General features: G+C 40.3%; 1 protein-coding gene across 1 annotated transcript in view; it reads left to right on the top strand.

Annotated features, from left to right (window-relative positions):
• Nucleotides 1-17310, top strand: part of LAMC1 (laminin subunit gamma 1) — a 122875-nt gene extending 105565 nt beyond the window's left edge. Inside the window, exons 19-28 of the mRNA XM_057726731.1 lie at nucleotides 1684-1889; nucleotides 2470-2549; nucleotides 4076-4213; nucleotides 4763-4907; nucleotides 5966-6115; nucleotides 6378-6492; nucleotides 7252-7451; nucleotides 9312-9470; nucleotides 12642-12741; nucleotides 14301-17310. Coding sequence (XP_057582714.1) covers nucleotides 1684-1889; nucleotides 2470-2549; nucleotides 4076-4213; nucleotides 4763-4907; nucleotides 5966-6115; nucleotides 6378-6492; nucleotides 7252-7451; nucleotides 9312-9470; nucleotides 12642-12741; nucleotides 14301-14557 — 1550 coding nt within the window. The 3' untranslated portion in view covers nucleotides 14558-17310. The remainder of the gene's footprint in view (nucleotides 1-1683; nucleotides 1890-2469; nucleotides 2550-4075; nucleotides 4214-4762; nucleotides 4908-5965; nucleotides 6116-6377; nucleotides 6493-7251; nucleotides 7452-9311; nucleotides 9471-12641; nucleotides 12742-14300) is intronic.
• Nucleotides 17311-19011: the final 1701 nt, after the last annotated feature.

Genomic DNA, 19011 nt, shown 5'->3' with positions numbered 1-19011 from the left:
GCACATGGGCACAGTCAAGGGGCAGGAAGGGGAGGTCAGCCCGCACTGCCACTCATCCAGGCTGCCCACCTTGGTGCAGCCCCAGCTCTGTCTAGCTCTTCGGCCACAATGACTACGTACTTTCCTCTGCCCAAGCAGGTGACTCGGTGGGACAGAAGCTCTGATAGGAGCCATGGCCACCATACCTCCCCCTGAGCCACCTGAAAGATGGGGAGCATAACGGGGTGCTGCTTCTGGTAGCTTTGGGAGCACCACAGTGAGGTTAGGGTTAAAATCCACTCCCACGGAGTCCTGATTCATGGAGTTCCTGGCTGACCTTTCCTCCTGAGGTTCAGACTAGCCAAGAATAAAAATATCTTCATACTCATTTATCCTTTCACACTCTTCCTAAGTATTCATTTGTAGTTTAAACTTGTGTTCATTCTGCAGTTTTGAAAAGAGATTATATGGTGCAATTAGGTCTTACAATTGGACACTTGGAATTAGAGGGCTTTGAAGTGATCCACTTAAGTTATCTTTTCCCTTTGTCGGATACTATTGTTTCTCTAAGGAACTGGCCAGGGAGATCGATATCTGTTACCTTCTTGAAGTTCTGAAGGGAAGGGGCTTCTATAACTTCATTGGCTGCTTATGCTTCCTAAATCTAAGTGTTTTTCTATGATTTCAGCTTGTTTTTGTATTTTGCGTTTTCTTAAAAATCTTTGGATTATCAAAGAATTAAGTAATCATCGGAGCAGGGCCATTTTGTGTAGCTAGATGAGAGTTTTGCAGTCCACCAGCTTTACCTGTGTATTGATTGGGTGGCCCTGCTTGCAGGTTATTATTTTCCAAACCTGTATTCATCTTTGTTGATCTTAACTTTGACTTCTCTTCTCTTTTACATTCCTTGGAAAATTTAGATGCCAACACTAGCATCGTGCAGAAATAAGAACTGGTCAGTTTTGAATAGCGCTGACTTAATGGTTCCTATGGTATAACTTCATGATGTGAGAATTTTAAGAATGTCAGAATTATCTTTGCATGAGCTAATTTTTTTGTTGATTAGGACACAAGTATGAGGTTTAAATGGAATGGGCATAATTAATAAAGGACAATTTGAAGAACTATTCAAAAGCAGAGCTCAATTTGAAAGAAATTACATGGCGGTGCCAGGCAGTGGGGGTTGGTAGCAAGAGTCTATTTAGTGTAAAATCCAAAATGAATTTCATATGCCATATTTCACCATGTTTTGAACTGAGTTTTTTCCTAGTTTAGAAAAATGTCCAGCTCTCAGGGCTGTGGTGGTGCTTTTAACAACATTGTATTTTTATGATTCAGTCTTGCATGTGCTGGGATATCAAAATCATTCCTTCAGCAGACATTTTTTGAGCATCTTCTCTTTGCCAGTCATTGTGTAAGACTGGGGTTAGAGTGTCGTGTAAGAAAGAGGGACTGATGGTCAGGTGGGAGAGGCCGTGTGTTAATCTCCAGTTAAACACACCTGGAGACCCTGGATGACTGCAACAGTGGCAGAGCTGCTGGGCGCAGTGGAGACTCACCAGCGCTGCCGATGGGCTCAGAGACGCGTCTCAGAAAGATGCTCTGTTTGGAAGAGTAAGGATAAGCGGTGGCTCAGATTTCGTGTGAGCGGTTATGCCCGCCCTTCAGATGATTTATGGACTCTCTTCTGCACTGTGATTGCAGACGTGGACCAGAATTTGATGGCTCGCCTCCAGAGAGTGAATAACACCTTATTCAGCCAAATTAGCCGCTTACAGAATATCCGCAACACCATTGAAGAGACTGGAAACTTGGCTGAACAAGCACGTGCCCGAGTAGAAGGCACAGAGCAGTTGATTGAAATCGCGTCCAGAGAACTTGAGAAAGCAAAAGTTGCCATTGCCAATGTGGTGAGTGATTGGGAAGGTCTGAGGTGGGACTTTGGGAGTCCCTTGGCTTTTACTGGTAGTGGAGTGCTTCTTTAGCTAAATTGACTCCTTGTATTTTTTTATTTGTCTCCAGACATGGAGCAAGAAAGCCACATTGCTCATAGTTGCCATGTAATGGTTATCACAGACTGGATTAAAACCAAAGGACATCTGTGTCCTTTCTCTAGCTTTGTTCCTTCTATGGCACTAGGCAATTTAAGCTTCCTTTTTAAAAAAAAATTATTTATTTATTTGGCTGCGCTGGGTCTTAGTTGCAGCATGCAGGATCTAGTTCCCTGACCAGGGATCAAACCCGGGCCCCCTGCTTTGGGAGCACGGAGTCTTAACCACTGGACCACCAGGGAAGTCCCTAAGCTTCCTTTATTCTCTGCTGAAAATAAAAATAATAATATGATGCTGATGTTAACTGAAGATCTCTGAAATTAAGAAGAGGCGTTCTTTCTCTAAATAACACGAATAAGAATTTAGTTTTGATACTTGCGTTATTAAATTTAAATAATTCATTCCTTTGAGATTAGTGTTTTGTTTATTTCCTCTCTAGTCAATCACTCAGCCAGAGTCTACAGGGGACCCAAACAACATGACTCTTTTGGCAGAAGAGGCACGAAAGCTTGCTGAACGGTAACCTCCAGATCCCTTTTTAATGGTTAAGTTATGGCTTTCGTCATGGTGTGTACATGTTGTTCCATCCTGTATCCACAGACACTTCCCACGTAACCACTTTTGCAGAGTTTGCTCTCTTTTCTGAAATGTTATCAGCTGCAAGTCCTCTTTTCTTCCCTTTACTTTGAAATTAGAATATTTACTTTGAATATTAGAATATGGTGGGTTTGGAGGGAAATTATTTGCACATCTAAGGAAAACCATAACATTTTTAGATTTTTAATTTTGAAACCTTAAAGTTAATAGATAATTAAGAAGCTCAGTAGAATTTAGTTATTTTGTAAAATTTTTAAATTTTCAATAAAATTTTTAAATTTTCAAGTTTCAATAGAAAACATTTAGTAACCCATAGTACATGTGAAAATCAGCCAAAGAAACACACTGTTTAATTCCTGATTAAATGTAAGGTAATTTCTTAAGAAGACTTTAAATTGTAAAGGGTATCAAGTTAAAACAGTTTTTTAATAAAATTGCTAAACTGTGGGCTCCGTGAGGGTGGGTGTTTTTGTCTGCTTTATTCACTGCTGACAGTCCGAGTGCTTAAAACAATGTCTGGCATATAGTAAGTACTCAATAAATGTTTATTGATGGCATTGCAGAACAGCTAGTAAACCTCATAGGTATAGGATGCTTAAGTAAGCCTCATGTTAGAATTTTAGCCTCAATGTCTGAGCAATTACACTGGCTTCTTGCTTTAACATATGTGCTCTCTGTCTGTTCTTTGTATATGTGAGTGAACTATTGTAATTTAGTTCATAAAACGTACATGGTTTCAGAGCTGGATTTTCTGATTAAAAGAAGACAGCTGAAAACATTATAGAAAACTCCCAAGAAAATTAGGTCTTGAAGATAAATTGTGTACTTCATGCATGAATTTTGAAGGAAAGTTTATCATATTGAAAAGAATGGCCAGGTATTGCAGTGTGACAATGTAATATGAAATTTTAGAGCTGAAAAAAACCTTAGCAGTTACCCAGCTAAAATTCATTATTTGTCTGGAGTCCCTGTTGACATGTTCCTTGCCATTTGGCGTCAGGTTGCTTTTCCTGGCTAGTAACTAGGTTGCATGTGAGAAATCTGAATAGTCACAGTTGTTTCAAGACTGCGCAGTAAAAGAACCAGAATAACGACTAAAGATGAAGTCTGGAATTTGTGTTTATGACTAGAGAAATGAGTTCTTGCTATATATAAATACTCTTAAATTATGTTTAAAAGTAATTTTTAAGAAATACAAGCATTTGCCACTATACATTTTATATCATTAATCTCCTTGGGAAATATTAGATTGCAGAATGCTGTTTATAAACTCAGCCCCACTGAAAGGATAACAAAATTTCAATTTTATAAAATTTTTCAATATTTGTAGAACTCTGCCCACATTAGTATATATATATATATAATAAGGTAAGCATTACCTAAATTCTACTTCTTTTCCTATTAGTTGGTTCCGTTTCATGGTTTGTTTTTCCTTTTATGTTATACAGCCATAAACAAGAAGCTGATGACATTGTACGAGTAGCAAAGACAGCCAGTGATACATCAACTGAAGCATACAATCTGCTTTTGAGGACGCTGGCAGGAGAAAATCAAACAGCATTTGAGATTGAAGAGCTTAATAGAAAGTGAGTGTAATTTAAAAGTGGTTTATAGCCCTTCAGTTATTCTTGTAAGTAACACCAGTTCAATGAAAAATTAAATGCCAGTGAATTCAGGCCATGCATTCATGCAGTAAGATTTCTTTTGTTAATCATGCTTTTGAAATGATGCAGTAATTAGAGCAGGGGATGTAGAGCCACATAGATTTTATTTGATCCAATTACTGTGTCAGCAGAGAGTGGTAACAAGAGTAGCCATGATACTTAAAATTCTGCATAAATGAAAAAAGAAGAAAAAATATCAGAGAGTAAGCAGAGGAAATATACTTGAGCTACTAATATTTAAAAGGTGTCTGAAGTAAGAAAGCATATGGTAAATCATCTGCTATAAATAGAAGTGATGAGATGAAATCTAAATTTAAGCTATGTTGGTATTGAATAATGGCATTTTAATATAGCATTTCTTTGAGGTTTTGGACATACTGTCACCGTGATTTAAACTGGAATGAATCTGGTGAACATTAAGATGCTAAAAGCAACTAAGGTTTTCATTAAGTTGTATCTTTTGTTCCTTAGGTATGAGCAAGCGAAGAACATCTCACAGGATCTAGAGAGGCAAGCTGCCCGGGTACATGAGGAGGCCAAGAAGGCTGGTGATAAAGCTGTGGAGATCTATGCCAGCGTTGCCCAGCTGACTCCTGTGGACTCAGGAGCACTGGAGGTACGGGGCTGACAGCCTGTAGGCACAGGCTTTGGTTGTCACTGTCCTCCCCCATCGACAGCCCCTACCCTCTTCCCACCAAACACGCACCCACATCCCCACCTCAGTCTGGGTGAAAGCTCTTCTGACTGCCCTGCAGCTGTCATCGGTACCTACCTCCTCTGTCCTCCCAACGACTCACTGGGAAAGTCAAGTTCTGGTTTAGATATGTTAGTCAAGTTCTAGTTTAGATATGTTAGAACTTATTGCGGTAAAAAAAAAACCAAACCTGTGATTATAAACATTACATAACAAAGACTCCTTTAGTGATATGAGTAATCACTCCTAAATCTTGGATATAAATCCAAATTATAATATATTTGGATTAATTAAAGTAGAGTACACCTAGATCATTACTCCCAGGCACTATGTGGTTTTGAACAAGAGAGATATAAAAGCATGATTTAAATGAAAGAACTATGCCAGAGTGCTTTGGGGCAGGTAAGATATTTGGGGATTGGTAGTATTTTATTCCACCTGTACTCTAATCATGAATCCTCATACCAGGTTCTATATAAATGGTGTACTTTTTACATTAAACTTGAAATTTATTAAATTTCACTTTTTATGTCTGAGGTGTTGACTTTGTTTTTACCATGAAGTTTTTGGTCTCTTCAGACACGTACATACTGTATGACTGCATATACATGGAATTTAACAGACTAATTAGGCAAAACTAATGTATGACGATAAAAACCAGACCAGTGGCAGCCAAATTGTTGGAAAGGTGGGTGTGGAAATTGACTGGAAAGAGACAGAAGGGGATTTCCTGGGTGGAAATATTCTGTATCTTGATTGGGGTGGGGGTTACACAGGTGAATGTATTTGTCAACACTCATCAGACCAAGCGCTGTGCATTTCTGTGTGTAAAGTATACTTCAGTTTTTTTAAAAGGTCCATAAAGTTTTGACCTATGCTGTTCTTTTAAAAGTATCTGCCAAGTATAGAGTCACTAAGCCCACCTCTCCGTCAGCTTAGTTGTTTTGTCTAAAACATAAGCTCTTGCTTGCTTTTCATAGAATGAGGCAAATGAAATAAAGAAGGAAGCTGAGGACCTGGATCGCCTGATTGACCAGAAGTTAAAAGATTATGAGGACCTCAGAGAGGACATGAGAGGGAAAGAATTCGAAGTTAGGAACCTTCTGGAGAAAGGAAAGACCGAACAGCAGGTTGGTTTGCTTTGCACATTGCTTCCTTTCTGGAGGCAAAAATTGAAACTGACTATACGCTGTGTTTGTGATGTGACCACAATCACAGACGCAGCCACACACACACAAAAGTATTCAGAGGAGGGCCTTATGCCGATGCCCAGGCCTTACCTGCTGTGTGCTGGCCAGGGTCAGGGTGGTGGCTTGACAGTGCCTGGTCTGTTAGGAGAGAGAAGGGCTTTACCTGGGAAGGTTTGTCCTCTGATCTGCCACGTGTTTGCAGACTGCTGACCAACTCCTAGCCCGAGCTGATGCTGCTAAGGCTCTCGCAGAAGAAGCTGCTAAAAAGGGACGAAATACCTTACAAGAAGCCAATGACATTCTCAGCAACCTGAAAGGTATGAGGGGGTCAGGTCACAGGGTGTCAGGGCAAATGTGTCCTCCACTAGGGTGATTCTTTTGTAAAAAACTCCTGTAACCAATGTAGCTGATGTGCCATTCGGCTGCCTTGTGTTGGTAAATGGAGATTATTTTTCATTTTCTCTGCCAATTGCATCTCAATCTTTGTGTTTTCTCTCCTCACCCAAGATAAAAAAAGAAGTGTGCTCAATTCACTCTGTAGGCTTGGACTTGCCTGTGATAAACATAGGTTCTGTAAATATAGAAGCTTTACAGGATGATGGTGGAAGGTGTGGGCTTTGTGTCCGTGGGTTTGGGTTAGAATCCCTGATCCACCTCTTCCTGTGCAGCCTTGAAAACATTACCTACCTCTTTAATCCTCAGTTTTCTCACATATAAAAATGATACAGTGCCTGCATCACAAGCACATAAAGCTCTTAACTCAGCACCTGCCATATAGTAAACACTAAGTAAACTGCGGCTCTCAGTGTTGGCTGTGGTTGGATGTGGTGGAGGCGATGGTACACTCAGCTCTGCCTGAAAAGAGATGTTTCCAGTGAGAGTCTGCCCTCCAGAAACAAGGTGCTCATTCACGTGAATCTTCCAGGTAGAGCTGTGTGCGTTGTCCTCCTAAGATTTCAGTCCATGCTGATTTTCATTCATTGTTCGTAAAACAGAACCCAGGGGCAGCTGCCTGAAAGGTTCCCTTTTGGCTTGTTGAGAGGTTAATTGCATTCCTTAATTTAAACCTGTTGTAGATTTTGATAGGCGAGTGAATGATAACAAGACGGCTGCAGAGGAGGCACTGAGGAGAATCCCTGCCATCAACCAGACCATAATGGAAGCCAACGAAAAGACCAGGGAAGCACAGCTGGCCCTGGGCAGTGCTGCCGCAGATGCCACCGAGGCCAAGGACAAGGCCCACGAGGCAGAGAGGATCGCCAGCGCTGTCCAGAAGGTGTGCACGCCATAAAAAGGAACGAAGCTGAGTTATCTGTAGTGAGGTGGATGGACCTAGAGTCTGTCATGCAGAGCGAAGTAAGCCAGAAAGAGAAAAACAAATACCCAGTGCTAACTCATATATATGGAATCTAAAAAAAAAAATGGTGCTGATGAACCCAGTGACAGGACAAGAATAAAGATGCAGATGCAGAGAACGGACTTGAGGACATGGGGGAGGGGATGCGAAGGAGAAGCTGGGACGAAGTGAGAGAGTAGCATTGACATATATACACCACCAAATATAAAATAGATAGCTAGCGGGAAGCTGCTGCACAGCACAGGGAGATCAACTCGATTGGTGATGACTTAGGGGGTGGGATAGGGAGGGTGGAAAGGAGTCACAGGAGGGAGGGGATATGGGGATATATGTGTACATACAGCTGATTCACTTTGTTGTACAGCAAAAACTGGCACAACAGTGTGAAGCAATTATACTCCAGTAAAGAGCTTAAAAAAAAAGAAAGGAAAGGTGTGCACGCCCCTCTTGTCCAAAACAAAGCCTTTGCCCATATATTCTCTAGTCGTTTTCCAGTTTCTTTCCAGACACTCGAAAGCTCTTGCCAATTTTTTCCTCAACTCCAGAAAAGTTATATTACACCATCCTTGTCGTTCATTTTTTTTTAACTAGGCATTAGAGCAGGTAACCACATTGATTGAGGAAGGAGAACCATTGAAAGGGTCCTTAACTCTAAAATTTCTACTGTGTCTCCATGGCTATATTTAAAATAGATAACCAACAAGGACTGTATAATACAGGGAACTCTGCTTAATATTCTGTGATAACCTAAATGGGAAAAGAATTTGAAAAAGAATAGATACATGTATACATATAACTGAATCACTCTGCTGTAAACCTGAAAGTAACGCAACATTGTTAATCAACTATACTCCAATATGAAATAAAAATTATAAAAAATAAAGGAACATAAAATAAAATTTCTGCGGTGTCTCAATGGCAGGGTCTGAGTTATGAGGTGGGGGGATGACTTCAGGGACCCATTGAGTCCCTGCCCACAAAAATCAGATTCTTTCTAAGTAAACACAGTTCCTTGACATGGACAGTTGGTATTTTTTCCATCTTACGTGGAGTGTCAAGTCAGTACAGTTTTCAAGCCCCCCTTTCAAGCATGTTGCCGTATCTAAGCCCCACCTATTTAGAATTTTTGTAGCTACCGGTGCTAGGATTCTTTCTACTCATCTTAAAGAATCATTTCTCTAGGCTAGCTTTCTCCTACTTAAAGATCAATCTGTTTTATTTAAAGGAGGAACTGGAGCTGATTCTAAACTTATGTGTTTGAAAAATCACACACATTTTTTAGTTTCTTTACAACAGTTGGTTCTTGGATTAATTATATTTTATACAATATATCATATTTCAAGATTATAGACTTTTTGTACATTATGATGAACTACCAAGTCGAATAAGGCTAGCTTTGAATAGAAAATTATCCAAGCGGAAGAGTGATCAGTACGATGTGGTGGAAAGTATACACCATTTAAATGTTGCAACTATGTGACCCCAACTAAAAATGGCAATGATAGAACAGGAATTTTTATTAACAGGATTAAATAAGAGGATACAGATCAAAGTGCTTTTATAAAATATAAAATGTTATTATGTTGGGTGGTAATGTTATTTTTTTCATTACTGTTATTTGTAGCCCAGATAAATGATAATTCAACATATAGTACAAATTATTGCCCTGTTCTTTCTGGATCATATTTCTGAGCCATTTTACAGATTATAAAAGGAGTGGCAGCATACTTTAGAAAAAGGAGAACTGTTTTCATTAACAGTTGTTTACTTTGTGCCTAGAATGCCACCAGCACCAAGGCAGAAGCTGAGAGGACTTTTGCAGAAGTTACAGATCTGGACAATGAGGTGAATAATATGTTGAAACAACTACAGGAAGCAGAAAAGGAGCTGAAGAAAAAACAAGATGATGCTGACCAGGATATGATGATGGCCGGGATGGTGAGTGATTTTGGCATGTTTGCTAATGGGCAGAAAGTGAAGGGTGTTTAATAATAGAAATCTCTAACTTGTTGAGAAGAGTCTCGTTCACATTGACTTCTGTTTTTAATTGTGTTTTCTGGTCAAGAATTGGGTTAGTAACTTACATAGAAGACAAGGAATTTGGATCTTCTGCCAGATTGTTGCACAATAGTTCCTTCCCAAAGCTACTCTCAGTTAAAAGCAAAACATTGTTTTACACATTTGAGGTTTTAGGACATTTAAAAGTGTGTATTTATATTTTTGAATGGTAATTCATAGATGGTGTAAAATCAAAAAGGAACAAAAAGGAATGCAATGAAAAGTTAATTTCCTTCCTCTTCTTATTCTCCCAGCAGCTTGCTGCCTAAAGGCAAAGGCCAGTTTCTTGTGTAAAGGATATTTTTGAAGATGACGAAACATACCAAATTTACATCCAATTTGATTTTTCACTTTTTGCAATGATGTGTATTCATAACCCTGTTTGTAACACAGTTGACTTGTGAATTTGTGGCCCAACAAGGACTGGGGTCCATTTTTCTGCTTTATGCTATGTTTTGCTTTGGAAGACTTTGGTGGAGTCACAGTGGAAATATTCCTTTCCAGTTCAATCTGATTATAATCACAGTAATGTCAGACATGAACTTGTTTAATTGTGGACTTTCAATGCAAGGAAAGGACCCTTCTTCCACTCCTGCTAAAAATCACACCCTTCAGTATAGATCATTTTCACCCTGGGATGGAAAGAAGAACTACTAAACCTGTTAATCTAGGTAAAGAAGTCTCTAGGGAAGTGATAACAGGAAGCATCCTTGTGCAAATACCTTATTTTATTATGCATTTTTTGGTTTTTGTTTGGATTGTCCTAATTTTCTATAGCAAGATATGGCTCAAGTGGAAATTCCCGTATAGTAAAAATGTGTATATTTCATATGTGCTGAGGGTCTCTGGGTTATATGTTTTAATACAATTATAGAAACATTAGATTTAGAGACTATTGACAGAGGGGAAAGATATACAAGGGTGAGTCAAAAATTATCCGCACTCTGGCTGTAGAATTTATGTTAGTTAACTTTTAGAAAAGACAAATGCATCATTTTTCGACATAATCTCCTTGCTTTTCAATACACTTTGTCCACCTGTCAACAAGCTTTCATATTCCGTCATTAAAAAATGTTTTAGGCTGAGCTGCAGTGTGAGCCACAAATGCACCGCTGTCTTCACTTCTTCATCAGAAGTGAATCCGGTTCCTTCTTGATGGCTAAATAACACTTATGTGACCTTTCTTGAACTTCTCTATCCATTCATACACATTTCTTCACAACAGAACACTTTCTCCGTACTGCATACAAAGTCTTCGATAAACAACAGCACCGGGTACACCCTCAGACCACAAAAAACACATCACTGCACGCTGCTCTTCTTTCATGCAAACCACGAGTGGGGCACCCATTTTTGCTCACGTCACAGTTACAAATGAACTGGCATGATGCGTTCACACCTGCACAGGAGTGGCTGGGGAGACAGTAGCCTTGAAGGGAAAGCGCTGATAAAACAGTGCAGCCAACAGGAGTTTTAATGTAACCAGAGTGCGGATACTTTTTGACTCACCCTTGTATATTCTCTACAAGCTTCAAAAAAGGGTATGGATTCAATTCAGAGTGTGGAAAGAAGATCAGTCTTTTGTTCCCTTTGCTAAGTAACTTCTAAGGAGGCCAGGGCACCCTCACATATACTATCCTATTTATATTTAAATATCAATCCTGAAAGGCCAGCATTACTTCAGTATTGTTGGAATATATAACCTATTTTTTTAAGAGAAAGAGTGAAGGTTCACAGTTGTTCCTGGAAGAGGAGACTGCAGACAGCAGGTTAAATAAGATAGTATGGCCGAGGCAAAGTCCTTTACAGCTCTGCTAGGACACTTGCACACAGCGTGGGAAGGTGCAGTGCGAATGGCTGCGATTTGAACAGAGGTTGATCATTTATTTGTGAAGGGTTTTCCCTTCTTTTTAAAACTTTCACATTGTTTCAATCCAAAATCTTTGTATTCTCTTGACCCCCAAAAACCAGGAAAAACTGTTCTGTGGTAGGAAGCTCAAAGCTGCTTGTGTATATCCTGACTAGATTTATTTGTGAGAGCATCTGTTTTCTGATACTTGGACACTTCCTCTTCCATTGACATTTCCTGTGACTCATGCACAAGTGTATTTGTTCAGGTTTCATGGAATTTTCCCAAATATATTTACCTTTGGTTGATTTTTTAAATGTAAATTGTATTGCCCCAATTTGTGTGTGTGTGTGATTGCACGGAGAAAGGGAGTTTTAAAAGAATGTCAATTATGAAAAATTTCTAAGAATAGGGCATTTCTTTTTTTCTTTTTTATAAATTTATTTATTTGTTGGTTGTGTTGGGTCTTCGTTGCTGCACATGGGCTCTCTCTAGTTGTGGCGAGCTGGGGCTACTTTTCTTTGCGGTGCACAGGCTTCTCATTGCCATGGCTCCTCTTGTTGCAGAGCACAGGCTCTAGACATGTGGGCTTCAGTAGTTGCGGCATGTGGGCTCAGTAGTTGTGGCTCACGGGCTTAGTTGCTCCGCTGCATGTGGGATCTTCCTGGAGCCATGTGGGATCTTCGTGGAGCAGGGATAGAACCCGTGTCCCCTGCATTGGCAGGCGGATTCTAAACTACTGCGCCACCTAGGAAGCCCCAAGAATAGGGCATTTCTAACAGTCAAGTCTCTAAGATCGTCCCGAAGGACATGTTTTATTTCTAAAATGGTAGTTTTTATACTCATCCTTAAAAAGTAACTTGTTTCTGCTTGATGAGTTGTATTATGAATACACCACCATGTATTCTTGAGTGAGAAAAGGAGGTAACATCGATCTTTGAAATACAAATACAGTCATGGTAGGCATGCTGACTGCCTCTTCATGACTGTTATAGGAATTAAAAATAATAACATCCTCAACATGAAGAAATGCCCCCCCCCCCGCAAAAAAAAGCCCTACAGTGAGAGAATAGTTTCATGAGTTAGAAGAAGGGAAAGCATCTGAAAATTAGATTTGTTGACTCATTGGGGAAAAGATATTTCGAGAAGATGGAAACATATCATCAAGGCTACTGTATCTTTTATCCTTTTTCCCTATATAGGTTTCACAGGCTGCTCAGGAAGCAGAGATTAATGCCAGAAAGGCCAAAAACTCTGTTACCAGTCTCCTCAACGTTATTAATGACCTCCTGGAGCAGTTGGGTGAGTAATCACAGAGTCATTTCAGACAGTCTTTGAATTCTTTCTGCCGTTCTTGGGATCTAAGATAGTTGACTCAAAAGTAGATATTACAGTGCAAAGACTGTATGAACTGAATCGTGACTTTAAGGTGTGTTAATTCAACACAAACTTACTTGATCCTTCCATGGAATCTGACCTCAGTATGGGAATCTGACCTAGTCTGAGGACTTAATAAAATTTTGAAGATTTGCTGCCAGCTAGGGCGGCTCATTTATGGTCAAGGTTGATAATACAGTTGAACAGTGATTATTTTTCGCTCTTCATGCTGGCAGAGTGTCTTTAAAGGATTTAAAGTGAAGGATTTCAATGATAGAATAAAAGAATACTTTAAAGGATAATCGATTAAAGGATAATCTGATGAGCTGACAGTTTTTATGCCAAAAGAGAGAGAAAAGGTTTTCTTTTTGAAAGGATTATAGGCATATTGAAATGTTCCTTTAATCCAATTTGACAGGGAGCAGGCCTCACTATAGGGCAGATAAACTTTTGTCACCAGCCTCCATTATAAAGTTGTAATACTGTATCCAGTATAGCTTTGTAACAAGGCATTCTATTTTAATGTGGTAGCCTTTAAAGTTTGGTTTTAGTCAGTGTTTTGTGGAGGTTTTTTTTTTTTAGGGGGGTGGGGGGAGTGATATTTTTATCTGTCTCAATTTTCAAAAATAATAAATCATGTGCCAGCTGATGAATTTTAAAACGAAAGTAAGCTAGAAAAGGCTGGATTTTAAAGTTAGTCAGACTTGGGTTGGAATCTTTGCTTTGTTGCCTGTAAGCCGTGCAAATTTGGGCAAATTACTTAACATCTGAGAATCATTGATGTAAAATGGTCTTGTGGGAATTTAATCGAGTGCAATATGCATAAAGTGCTGGTCATTATGCAGCTGGCTGCTTTCGTTTAATATAGAAGTAGTTCCTTTCAAAAGAACCTCTTTTTCTTGCTAATTTTAAAGTGACACTTTGCTGAAATTATTTCAACATTTCAACCCTGGCCATTTTCCATAGGAGGGCTCCTGCAATAGTCTAACTCCTGGGAGTAGGACATGACACCCAGAACAGCACAGTTTCCCCTGGAATTGAAGAGCTGACGGCTTAGGGTTCTAGTGTAAAGATTTTTGTGTTCATTAGAGGGCACTAAAAAAGACACAAAGATTACATGTATAAACATGAAAAAGGTATTAAATGTTACCAAGTGCCATCAAAAGCACAAGTGAGGCTTAAGGTCTAGAACATGGTAGCTGTATATTTAGAAAACATTTCACAGAAACCATTTTTTCGGGAAAAACAAAACCCAGCCCCAATATTCATTGTATGCTTTGACCCATCCCCGCTGGGTTAGGTCAGTGTTTGTGTTTGGTTTGCATTATTAATGCCCTTGTATGACAGGGGTCAAGTTCTCAGGCCACTTTTACATGGTGGCAGCTGCTGGGCTTCCTTTATAAAAAGGCTGGTGGGGGTACTTGTGGAGTGATGTTATAATTCTTACTGAATGTGTCTCTTCTGTGTCCTTTCTGACTCTGCAGGGCAACTGGACACAGTGGACCTGAACAAACTAAATGAGATTGAAGGTACCCTGAACAAAGCCAAAGATGAAATGAAAGTCAGTGATCTCGACCGGAAGGTGTCTAACCTGGAGAATGAAGCCAGGAAGCAGGAGGCTGCCATCATGGACTACAACAGAGACATCGAGGAGATCATGAAGGACATCCGCAACCTGGAAGACATCAAGAAGACCTTACCCTCCGGCTGCTTCAACACCCCGTCCATTGAAAAGCCCTAGCATCTTCCTTTAGGGAGCCACTGTGAGGCCACAGAGTGCCTTAACGCAAAGATTACATTTTTTCAGACCCCCACTCTCTGCTGCTCTCCACCACTGTCCTTTTGAACCAGGAAAGGTCACAAAGTTTCAAGAGAAGCAAATTAAACATCGTGAATCAGGAGCAAAGGGTTTTATCTAATAAAGTCTCTCTTCTACTTATGGCGCTCCCTTAGACCCGCCTTTCCCTCCCGAGTCGTATAAGGACGTGGCATCCTGCGTTGCTGTACAGTGGCTTAAACACTTCGTGGGAACCATTGTATGCCAGGGCTGAGCAAGTAGCCCTCCCTTTCTCACTGATACCAACAGAACCTCCTCAGTCTCAGTACTTTTGTTTCTATGAAGGAAAAGTTTGGCTACTAACAGTAGCATTGCGATGGCCAGTAAATCCAGTCTATAGGTAAAGAAAATGCATCTACATCTCCTTCCCCTCCTCCTTTTAAGCGAAAGGAAATACACATCCTGTGCCAAAGGTATTGGTCATTTAGAATGCCGAGAGCCATCATCAGTTGTTTTAGCTATTTTGAGTTTAGGACACTGAGCCATCCACGGGTAAGGATGCAATGATTCATGACAGTCTCCAGGAGAACGTGAGACTGCAGAAGCAGGCTGAACATTTTCTCAGATGTGAATAATTGACTAGGAAGATAAACTTGTTTCAGATCTTTGGGCAGCTGATAATTTCAATCTGAATGGGCAGCTTGCACTCACCAATAGACGTCTTCTATTCCTATAAAAATGGAATTTATACAGAAGAAATAGGGATATGATAACCACTAAAGTTTTTTTTCAAAATCAAACTAATTCTTAGTGCTTTTTTAGTATATTAGCCTTGAAACTAGTGTTGTTACCTGGCAGAGAAACGGTTGGTCCTTAAGATCTTGACAAACAAAAGAAGAGCCTCCTTGTCCTGGTCTTTTCTAGCAAAGGGATAAAACTGAGATGCAGCTTGTACCATCACGATCCCACGTATCCATTTTTCTTCCATTGGGGAGAGATGAAACATTTGACCCTTAGCCTCGATTTTCTTCTGGTGTTCCCATCTTGTAGAACCCCTCAGAGCACATTGTTTGCCAAATCCTGGTGGCAAATACTTGCACTCAGTATTTCACACAGCTGCCAACACCATCTAGTTCCTGCACTTTGTGATTTAAATCCACCTCTAAACCTTCCCTTGAAGTGTAGAGGGAAGACCCTTATGTGGAGTTTCCTAGTGAGCTTCTCAACTTCTGATCCTCAGCTCTGCGGTTTTCTTCTGAGATCACAGTGTGACGATTCTCTGCCACAAACCCCTTCCTCCTACCAACCTGCCTTTGAGATTCATATATAGCTTTTAACACTATGCAACTTTTGTACTTTGCGTAGCGGGGGAAAGAAACTTATTATCTGACACACTGGTGCTATTAATTATTTCAAATTTATATTTTTGTGTGAATTTTTTTTGTTTATCATGATTATAGAGTAAGGAGTTTATGTAAATATACTTGGTCCTTTTTCTCGAATGGCACTGTCCGTTCACTTCTTCACTTCATTTTTCCTCTTCACCGGCACAATGTGTCTGTATACCTCCTTCCCTTCCATCTGCTGTTCTTCAGATTGGATTTGTTCCCCGTTGCTTTGCTCTTCGCCTTGTGTTTGCAGCAGGTCTGTTCTCTGACATTCACATCCACCTGCTTTCCTCCACACACAGCCACGATAAAGAGGTACCTCGAACCCTCTTCTGCTGCAGTCCTGATGGTCCTCGACCACAGCATGATGTGCCTGCCCCAGAGCAGGAACGCCAGGTTGACAGGGGATGGTGCAAACTAGGAAAGTTTGCTGAAGGGCATCTTCACGGTCAGTGTGAGCCTCGCCAGGAATGAGCGAGCAGTGCTCTTCCGGCAATCTTTTGAGCTGGACGAGTCATTTCTGTAAGGGGTACGTGATTCCTGAGTGCTCGTAGGGCATCAGGGATTGTGCTGCAGATAGGTGGAGTGGGAGAGGTGGTCCAACTTAGTTCTTCCACTTTCCATCTCCTTGCATCCCAGGGTTGACTTACTGGCGTTTTGAGCTGGCGTCCTCCTAAGCTTCCACTGCGTTCCTCTTCTCAGGCCTCTTCTCCTATCGCAGGAGGCATGGCTTTTTCTTGCCAAGTGTTCACGTCAGTGTTTCCTAGCTAGTTGCTCTTGTGAAGTGGTCACGTCGTAATAGACATTCTGGTCAAGGTTGCAGGAAAAGGACTGAAGATAGACTGCGAAGGTAGTTTACCATCTAGCCTATAGGTCAGGTTCACTGCAGTAAGTCCTAGGCCACAGTGAAATGCGGGGGATTTTTTGTTGTTTCTTTTCTCCTTTTCCATCTGTGTGGTATATTTTTAAACAGAATTTTATTTTTAAGATAAAAGTTCTTTATAAGACGATACCTTAATTACACTCCTGCAATATAGCCATTATGTTATTGTATAGTTCCAGTTATCTGTATTTTATGTAATAAAACTGACAGGGTGGCTGCTGCAGAATGCTGGGTGTCACAGGGAACATACACAGCTCTTCCCTGGAATTCTCCCTTTTAATTCCAACTGTGGCCCTTTTCCATGTGCCTTCACTTTAGCTGTTTGCCTTAACCTCTTTGGTCTTGCTCTCCAGGGTGGTAAATAAAATGCAACACTTGGCATTTTTTATGTTAAAAAAAAAACAGTATTTTATTTATAATAAAATCTGAATATTTGTAACCCTTTATACTTGGTGTGGCCTGAGTGTGGTACTGGGGATATAAGATGTTTTAAAAGGTATGATAAAGGGGAAGCTTCTCGTAATGTATTCTTTGGGTTATTTATTTTCCTGAGAACAATCCAGTATGTGTATGTGAGTGTGTGTGCATATATATATTTATTTATGTATATATACATTTCTTTTAAACTCTTCTCAGATTGGGATACTTTGGTGGGGTCCAGAGGTTGGCAAACGCTTTCTGTTAAGCTCTAGATAGTGAATGTTTTACGCTTTGTAGGCCACACAGTCTCTGTTACAACTGCTCTGCTGTTGTAGCAGGAAAGCAGCTGTGGACAATCTGTAAACAAATGAATAGGGCTGTGGTCCAGTATAACTATTTACAGGAACAGGTCCAGGCCTGCGGGCTGGAGTTTCCTGGACCCCCTGTTGTAGTCTACATACTTGATTAGTGACTACTAGGACTATTTTCAAATTATTTGGGTTTTCTAAATTAGCAGATATATGTAAAGAGTTGTTCTTCCACCTTTTAAATACACACGTCTTTTAATACTTTAGAAAGTACTAAATTAAAAGTACTTTCTTCAGATGATGAGAAACAAATCTCAAACATAATGGAGGAAAAAGTAAGTAACGTGCTGGACCAGGCCGCCATCTGGAGGGTCGACCCAACTGGTGTAACTTAAGACCAGATGAGGAAGTTTAGGACCGCAGAGACAGCAGAAAGGCTTTGCTCTACTCTTTGGCTCTGCTTATAGCCCTGAGGCCCTGTGGATGACATCACCTTCCCAATCTTGTAAATCTTTATGACTGTGATGCCTGTAAAGAAGAGCTTGCACTCTTCTTAGACTTCCTTGGAGAGAGCTTTAGAGGGCACTAGTTACTAGCTTTCTTATGTATCCTGTTCTTAACCCACTTGTGGGATGTGATGGAGGTGCAGATGTATCTCCACAGTTACTGTGTCAGAGTGACGAGTGGGAATTTTAAAACTTGTTCCTGTTCTTTTTGTTATTTCAGAGTCAATAGTTTCTCCAAAGTTGGTATCAGCATAATCTGATTCAAAATATCCCCAAATCTGATTCAAAATGTCCCCCCTTAAATAAGCATTCTAGCCCCTTAATAAATCTGAACTCACCAGCCCCATTTCCATTAAGCTCAAAACAGAATGTCTGGAGAAGACAGGACTCCTGGTACCCAGGAGAGTCATGAAGTAGAAAAGCAGGTGGCACCTTCCACATAAGGTGAGGAAGGACCCACCCAAGGAAAGATCAGATCTCTTCAGGCCAATAGTTTATGGGAACAGAAATGAGACAGCTGTAAATGGCAGGTAGTTTTGCCAGTTCATACTAAGCAGGTTTAATTGAAAATACTAATAGTTGGCATGAAAAATAGCTTTCCATACGGACTCTCTCTCTCAGAGGCTCTACTCGTTCAGGAGTCATCAACCAGGATGTCTTTTATTTGTATAACGTCTCCTAGAATGATTATACTTGCCTACATGTGTAAATGAAATTCTCAGTAAGAGTCATATGCTTAAGAAAGGGAAATATTTAGCAGAAGACCGAAGAAAAGCTCAAATAAGAGAGACCTCAACGTCTGCTTTAACTCTTCTCTGTCCAGAATGTTCTTTCTTTCCCCTCCCCAGTACAGGAAAGCCTAAGGTCAGTGTGTTACCTCCTCTGTTGAAACTGGCCAGTCTTCTGTCGTGCC

The sequence above is a fragment of the Hippopotamus amphibius genome, chromosome 3, assembly GCF_030028045.1.
Source record: "Hippopotamus amphibius kiboko isolate mHipAmp2 chromosome 3, mHipAmp2.hap2, whole genome shotgun sequence".
Lineage (NCBI taxonomy): Eukaryota > Metazoa > Chordata > Mammalia > Artiodactyla > Hippopotamidae > Hippopotamus > Hippopotamus amphibius.
The sequence above is the reverse complement of the archived record's forward strand: the minus strand, read 5'-3'. Positions and strand labels throughout refer to the sequence as shown.